The sequence below is a fragment of the Narcine bancroftii genome, chromosome 8, assembly GCF_036971445.1.
Source record: "Narcine bancroftii isolate sNarBan1 chromosome 8, sNarBan1.hap1, whole genome shotgun sequence".
In the NCBI taxonomy this organism is placed as follows: Eukaryota; Metazoa; Chordata; class Chondrichthyes; order Torpediniformes; family Narcinidae; genus Narcine; species Narcine bancroftii.
The window spans coordinates 66,653,217-66,661,560 of record NC_091476.1 but is presented as its reverse complement, the minus strand read 5'-3'; the positions used below and the strand labels follow the sequence as shown (position 1 = coordinate 66,661,560).

Below are 8,344 nucleotides of genomic sequence, written 5' to 3'. Positions count from 1 at the left end.
TGGTTAATATTCCACTGGAGAACTTGAACAGGCCCGTGCTGCTGGGAATTGTGCGGAACAACAGGAGCGCAGGGCGAGCCAGTGCGGAGTTTTATGTCAGGTATAGAGGAGGGGGGTGGGGGGGGGCGGTGGAGGGCTTTCTTTTAAAGTCCTGGGTGATGAACGAGATCCGTTAAGACATCTGTCTCTAAGTTGAATCCATAGGCAAGTTGGAACAGGTACATGCGGTTCGCAATTAGTGTGAGTGAGTCAAATGTTTGCTTAGTTTATTGGAGTTCAAGTTACACCCGCAATGCAGTGTTGACAGCAAGGTGATCCAACTTAAAATGGCCTTCTCCTTCCTCAAACCGCTGATACAGTTTCTGCAGTAGCTTTGAGGCTGCAACATGGCAGGCTGGTTGAAAGCCCCATTTTGAAGATGGGTTGCGAGTTCTACCTGCTCGTAAGTACGAGTTGTCCGTAAGTCAGATGTTCGTAACCCGAGGGCTTACTGTACAAGTTTGACCACCCCCTCCCCAATTTCCCCCCCTTAAGAGGGAAACAAATCCTTCGTCCCCACCTCAGTCTGAGCCAGATAGCCACCTCTGCTCTTGTGCCAGTCCCATTGTTGTTCTCGCTCCGTGAGACATCAGAGCAGATCTTGGACTTCGGCCCATCGAGTCTGCTCCGCTATTCACTGGTTGTTTATTTCCCCTCTCGACCCCCCCCCCCCCACCCATCCCCGTGCCTTCTCACAATAGCCTTTGGCGCCTTCCCTATCAACCTCTGCGTTAATTGGCCCGGGCTCCACAGCCGTCCATGGTAACGGGTTCCACGCCCCTCCAGCTGGAGTAGTGGCGTCTCTAGGGCCGGTCTCACCCAGCATGGTAACTCATGGTGTCACACCACCCCCCCCCCACCCCTTCATGGACCTCCTCCCATACCATACCATACAGAATCCTTAGTAATGCTTTTTGTACTAATGTTATCCATAAATCGTAATTCCCATAGATCACTGACTGTAACGGTGATCGTCGTGAGGTAAACAACTGGCAAAATTAAAATTAGTTCTAATATCATATGACTTCATTCTCAAAAAGTCATTGAGAGAGGTTCACAAACATTAATTCCCATAATATTGGAGCTAAAACATCAGAAAATTTGACAAAAGCAACGACCGTAAAAACACCAGCAGCAACAAAAACAACAGTGCTTGCTTTTATTACAGGTTATGTTATATTTTATATAAATGTGTCTTTAAAAGAGATAGATTGTAGGGGGTTTAGTGTGTAGGTCACTTCACAAACAGGCATGAACATTTCACAAAAGACATCTCATTTGAAATGCAAGAGCTTTGCAGAAGCAGAGACTTCATGTCCACAGTGACTTTACCAAAACTTTGAAGAAGGCCTATGGAGACTTCACAAATAGGTGTTAATTGACTGATGTGGAGTAAATGGACTATTGTCTTTAATGCAACAGATGTCCAGGCAGAAACTGATTCCAATGCCAGCAATCTGTCTGGTTTCAGTTTGCTGTTCTAAGAGGAGTCATGTGGTTTTGCAAACAGAGAGAGAGAAAAAACATGATTCTTTGGAGAGAGAGAGGGGGCAGTTCTACAGTTTCTGCAGTAGCTTTTGAGGCTGCAACATGGCGAGCTGGCAGGCTGGTTGAAAGGCCCCATTTTGAAGATGGGTTGCGAGTTCTACCTGTTGAAAACCCTTGTGGCCCTTATAAGAGAAATGGCTGACTCGAGCATTTCTCCTGAAATAAGGGAAGCAAGAGGAGTTCCATGGTGACCCGGAAGAAGAAGTTATCATTTGGAAAACCCATGATGGGGCAGGTTTCTTCGGCAAGACACTGAAGTGGCTGATCAGAGGGAATCAGTTTGTGTGTGTCCAACAAGCAACAAATCTCTCTCTGAAACCAACAAGAACCTTCATGAGCTGTGGCCAATTACCTTTAAGCACCAGAGTCTGGTGAAGATTCATAAATGTTAAATTCTGTGCAGAGTATATGAATTGCCTGATACCGATGAACTCGGAGAAGTGAATGATTGGACTATTAAAGCAAAGAACTTTTCTGAAACTATACACATTACATACATGTGCGCTTAGAATTAGAAAGGGGTTAGTTAATAGTAATAAGTTAAAGTTTGATCCTGTTTTTATGTTTAAAGATAATTAAAAGCAACTTTTGTTTAAGTAACCAGTTGTCTTGGTGAATCTCTATTGCTGCTGGGTTTTGGGGATCCTGTTTTTCGCGGGCAGATGGAACCACATGATTCGAAGTGTTGTTGTCGTCGGGTATTAACGACAGCTCTGACCCAGAGCACGGTAGAAGGTTCAAAAAGTAAATGAGCATAGAGTTTTAGCCTTGTAGGTCTACTGATACATGGAAGCTGGGCTGACAAAAAATGGTTTTTGTTGTTATAACGAATGACAGGGACATTTTTATAAAAAAAATAATAAATTTCTGGTGAAACACTGCACAATAATGTTTATAGACAGTCATTTTGGTGTCACCCCCCTCTGATGGTGCCCCCCCGGGAGTGGTCAGCACCCCCCACCTAGTTGACGCCAGTGGGCTGGAGAAACATCTCTGCTCTAAATGCACGTCCTTTCTTACTGAGGCCGTGCCCTCTGGTGCGAGACTCTCCTGCTGCTGGAAACGTCTCCTCCATGTCCACTCTGTGCAGGCCATTCTAGGTTGCTACCCCTCACCTACACCCTGAGGGTGCAATTCACAGCGGCCAATGAGTCGATTGACCTGTGCAACATTGAGAAATGGCATCGACCATACAGCGCAGTAACGGGCCCTTTCAGCCCATGAGGCACTGGCTCACTGGGGGGGGGGGGGGTTGAGAACCACACCGGGTAACACCATCAGAGGGGGCGACACCAAAATGACTGTATAACATTTCTGTGCAGTGTTTCAGCAACATTTATTATTTTTTATAAAAATATCCCTGTCGTTAGTTCTAACAACAAAAACATTTCTCGTCAGCCCGGCTTCCACGTACCAATAGACATACGAGGCTAGAACTCGACACTTATTTACTTTTTGAATCTCTGGGTCAGAGCTGTCATTATTACCTGGATGACAACGGTGCTTTGAACCACGCAGTTCCATCTGCCCACGGAAATAAGTAAGTGCTGTTGTTTTTGTTGCTGGTGGGGTTTTTCAGTCACTGCTTTGGTCAAATTTTCTGGTGTTTTAGCTCCAATGTCATGGGAATTAGTATTTGTGAACCTGTATCGATAACCTTTTTTTTGAGAATGAAGTTGCACGATATTGTATGTATTAAAGATGTGATTTTAATTTTGCCAGTTGTTTAGCTCATGATGATCGCCGCGATGTGCAGTGATCTGCGGGAATTACAATTTACAGGAGTCGTCTACCCGCCTGCTCCACCATTCAATGAGATCACAGCCAAGCCGATCATTGGCTCCACTCCACCCTCCTGCCTTTTCCCCATCTCCCTCAATTCCTTTTTTTTTGTATAAAAATCTGACTGAACCTTAAATATGTTGAACGAAGTCACCTCAGCCACTTCCCTGGGCGGAGAATTCCACAGATTCACGACTCACTGGGGAAAAAAGTTTTTCCCCATCTCCATCTTGAATCTCCTCCCCCGAATCTTGAAGCCGTCCCCTAGTTCTGGTCTTGCCTCCCAGTGAAAACAATTTCCCTGCCTCTATCTTATCTACCCCTCTCATTCTTTTTTTAATACAAGGTCTCTCATCCTTCTGAATTCGAGTAAGTCTAATCCCAGACGATTTAGTCTCTCCTCATAAGGTCAACCCCCTCATCTCCGGGATCAACCTGCTGAACTTCCTCTGGATGGCCAGTCCATCCTTCTCAAGTATGGAGGCCAATACTGGAATGCAGGCTCGATTTTGACATTTTAAGACAAATTTGGACAGCGATGGGTGGGATGTGGAAGGATGTGGTTCCCGATGCAGGTCAATGGGACCAGGCAGAATATTAATTAGGCTCAGATGAGAAGGGGCAGTTTCTGTACTGTGGGAAGGGAGTAAAAGGTTACTTGGGGGGGGGGAGGAGGATCGGACTTGCATTGGCCCCAGCAGCAGTGAGCGTCTTGGTTCCAGGTCCTGTGCTTCTCTGGGCAGGTGCGAGCTGACCTCTGAGGAGGTGAGGCAGCGATATCTGATCGGTGGTCCGGAGGCTCAGGAGTCAACCAGCATCATCTTTATCAGGCAGCAGGTGAGGCCCCCTTCACGTCGGACATGAGATCCCGCAGGATGGATAAGCCCCAAGATCAGGGGCACGGACTCCCACAGGACTCCGATAATCCGGCCCACTCTAGCTTTCTGGATGATCCAGTTGTTAGTAAAGCGCGAGCGCGATCTTTAATTCACTGATTTTTTTTTTATTGGAAAGGAGAGCAGGAACAGGGTCTCAGAGAGGGAGGGAGCGCAGTAGCCGGGTGCTGGAGTGAGAGATGGAGCTCGGGAACGGGGTCCCGGAGAGGGAGAAGAGTGCGGGACAGGGTCAGAGAGGAAGGGAGAGCAGGAATGAGGTCCAGGGGAGAGAAGATGGGAACGAGGTCCCAGAGAAGGAGGGAGGTGCGGGATGGGGTCAGAGAGGGGGAGGGAGAGCAGGAAAGGGGTTCCTGGAGAGAGAGGGAGAAGAGAGAGAGAGAGGACACAGGAATGGAGTCCGGTGGGGGGGGGGGTGGTCAGAGAGAGGAGGAGGGAGAACAGGAATGGGGTTTCGGGAGAGAGAAAGAGTTTAGAATAAGATTCCAGAGAGAGGGATTGAGGTTAGGAATGGGGCCCCAAAATGCAACACCTCACCCTTGTTTGCATGAAACTCCTTCCGCCATTTTTCCAGCTGGTCCAGTTCCCTCCACAATGCCTCCAATCTTAGTGCCATCTGCAAACGCTAATCCAATTGACTGCATTATCATCCAGATCATTGATATGATTCTCTCTACAGGACGTCCTGAACCTTGACCAGTGCCCAAGCAGTTGGCAGGAGCTATGCCCCTCAGCGAAGGGAGGCGTCAGGCTCTACACACTGGTACGCCCAGGACTTGGCTAGGCAGGATGTCGGCCCTGGGGGCAGTGATGTCAGTGTGTAGGAGCTGTCGGAGCTTCCCCAAATGGGGTCTTCAGTAGCACACCCTCTCTCTGTCCCTCTCCCCATCTCTGCCTGCCATTCCTGTCTCCCCTCCCCGTCTCTTCTTCTCCCCTTCCCACCTGCCTCCCCTACCCCACCCGTCTCACCTCCTGCCCCCCCCTACCCCCACCCGTCTCACCTCCTGCCCCCCCCTACCCCACCCGTCTCACCTTCTACCCCCCACCTAACCCCTACCCATCTCCTCATCCCACCGTCTCCCCTCCCGTCCCCACTCATCTCCCACCGACCACCTGTCTCCCTCTATCCCATCCATCTCATCTCCTCCCCACCTGTCTCTCCATCCCACCATCTGCCCCTCCCGCCACTACCCATCTCCCACCACCCACCCTTATCCCCCTACCCCACCCGTTTTTCTCTCCCTCTCGTACTCATTTCCTAATTTGCCTCCATCTCTTCCCCTCCCTCTTCCTCCTGTCTCCCCCTCTCCCCATCCCCCTCTCTCACACATCCCCCTCCCTTCCACCTTTATCTTTCCTCCAATCTCCCTCCCACTGATTTCCCTCTCCCCTTCCCAATTTCCCTCTCCCCTTCCCAATTTCCCTCTCCCCTTCCCAATTTCCCTCTCCCCTTCCAATTTCCCTCTTCCCTTCCCAATTTCCCTCTTCCCCATCCTCCCACTCTCTCTCCCCCCCACATCCTTCTCTCCTTGACCCCATCCCTTTCTTCCCAGCACGCTCTTACCACCCCCATCCCCACCCTTCCTCCTCTTCTCCCTTTCCCCTGTCCCTCTCTTTAACCCCGTCTCCCTCCCCATCCCCCTCTCTATCTCTCCCCCCTCTATCCCCTATCCCACTCTCTCTCCCTACCCATACCCCCTCTCTCCCCCTCCCCATACCCCTCTCTCCCCCTCCCCATACCCCTCTCTCCCCCTCCCCATACACCTCTCTCCCCCTTCCCCCATACCCCTCCCCTGCCCCCCTCTCTCCTCTGTCTCCTTCCCCTCTTCTCCCCTTCCCTCTCCCTCCCCTGTACCACTCTCCCTCCCTCCCCCCGTACCACTCTCCCTCCATCCCCCCGTACCACTATCCCTCCCTCCCCCGTACCATTCTCCCTCCCTCCCCCCGTACCACTCTCCCTCCCTCCCCCCGTACCACTCTCCCTCCCTCCCCCCCGTACCACTCTCCCTCCCTCCCCCCCGTACCACTCTCCCTCCCTCCCCCCCTGTACCACTCTCCCTCCCTCCCCAGCTGTACCACTCTCCCTCCCTCCCCCCCTGTACCTCTCTCCCTCCCTCCCCCGTACCTCTCTCCCTCCCTCCCCCGTACCTCTCTCCCTCCCTCCCCCGTACCTCTCTCCCTCCCTCCCCCGTACCTCTCTCCCTCCCTCCCCCGTACCTCTCTCCCTCCCTCCCCGTACCTCTCTCCCTCCCTCCCCGTACCTCTCTCCCTCCCTCCCCGTACCTCTCTCCCTCCCTCCCCCTCGTACCTCTCTCCCTCCCTCCCCCGTACCACTCTCCCTCCCTCCCCCGTACCACTCTCTCCTCCCTCCCCCGTACCACTCTCCCTCCCTCCCCCGTACCACTCACCCTCCCTCCCCCCCGTACCACTCTCCCTCCCTCCCCCCCCGTACCACTCTCCCTCCCTCCCCCCGTACCACTCTCCCTCCCTCCCCCCGTACCACTCTCCCTCCCTCCCCCCGTACCACTCTCCCTCCCTCCCCCCGTACCACTCTCCCTCCCTCCCCGTACCACTCTCCCTCCCTCCCCCGTACCACTCTCCCTCCCTCCCCCGTACCACTCTCCCCTCCCTCCCCCGTACCACTCTCCCTCCCTCCCCCGTACCACTCTCCCTCCCTCCCCCGTACCACTCTCCCTCCCTCCTCCGTACCACTCTCCCTCCCTCCCCCGTACCACTCTCCCTCCCTCCCCCCGTACCACTCTCCCTCCCTCCCCCGTACCACTCTCCCTCCCTCCCCCGTACCACTCTCCCTCCCTCCCCCCGTACCACTCTCCCTCCCTCCCCACCTGTCCATCATCACTCGCCCTCCTCACCTGACTAGTCTAGTCTAGTATTCCTTATTTCATTCATACTAGCTTTACTTCCTATATTCTTCTATTATCTCTCACAATCCACACTTTTTTCTTTAGCTACACTTAGTAAATTCTCAACTAGAAACTTGGTCTTTTTCCCAGCGAGTCAGCAAACGAACTGCAATCTCAGCATCATCAGACGGAGTTTGGGAAACATACATCCTTTGGGTTGTAGTGATCTGACGAAGAGGTCCATTGAATTAAACACTGCACACAAGTCATTAGGCAGGGAAGTATCATGATAGCTAAATAACAAGTCCAACTGCTATAAGGGCTGTGTGTATCCACCTCCAGTCACCAGTAAAAAGTTCAACCGCCTGACCGTTGTGACCATTGTCATCAATCGATCTTCCACAAACGCCGCCCTCAGCAGCCAACAAGTAATCAAGAGCCAGGCGGTTTTGATAAGCTGTAGCTTGTATCTGTCGTTGTTCTTCAGCCAATAAATCCAAGGCCGTCGCTGTCTGTTTGGTGATAATCTCCGAAACTGCCTGGAGTCTGATTAAACGGTTTAAATGCCAAACAGCTGTGGTATTCTGGAGCAGCTTGAGCCGTTTACAACTGGAATCCTCCTTATAGTGATGGCCTTTAGCCTTCCGAATGTATTAGTGACGGAAATGATTATTTACAAGATGCCAAATTGGGGGGGGGGGGGGGGGGGGGGCGTTTATTGTTACCTAACCTGTGAGTAGCAGCTTGTCTGCGAGCATTAGCATATACACCCCCTTTATCCCTACTCCAGGTATAGCCCTGACTAATGTTCTACCTATCATTTTCCCACCATCTTCTTTGTACCATATTTTTAGCACTCATCTTTTTAATATCTGTAGAGGCCGGGATGCAAACCCAATCCACTCCCCTAGGGCAGTTCTGTTTCCCTGGTCCATGTTGGGATCCTAAATTAAACCATACTAAATAAGGTACCCCACTATGAATACACTCTATACCTGTGCCGTCTGCATTCTAAAGGTAAACTTGTCCATTCCTCAAAGTAATTATCACCTCTGCTGCCCCTATTGCAGGAGGACTTAATACATTGTGTACAATTGGGTGGTTTCCCAAAAATTGGAAACCAGCAGAAACACAATACAGCAAATAATAAAAATAACATTACAGCACTTTTTCCCGGCATAGCGTAACTTTCAGACCAGAAGGATGCGAGACTGCATG

At 51.4% G+C, this 8,344-nt stretch overlaps 1 protein-coding gene across 1 annotated transcript in view; it reads left to right on the top strand.

The window, feature by feature from the left end:
* Positions 1-6,014, top strand: part of nudt22 (nudix (nucleoside diphosphate linked moiety X)-type motif 22) — a 17,432-nt gene extending 11,418 nt beyond the window's left edge. Inside the window, exons 3-5 of the mRNA XM_069893937.1 lie at positions 2-100; positions 4,113-4,206; positions 4,942-6,014. Coding sequence (XP_069750038.1) covers positions 2-100; positions 4,113-4,206; positions 4,942-5,046 — 298 coding nt within the window. The 3' untranslated portion in view covers positions 5,047-6,014. The remainder of the gene's footprint in view (position 1; positions 101-4,112; positions 4,207-4,941) is intronic.
* Positions 6,015-8,344: the final 2,330 nt, after the last annotated feature.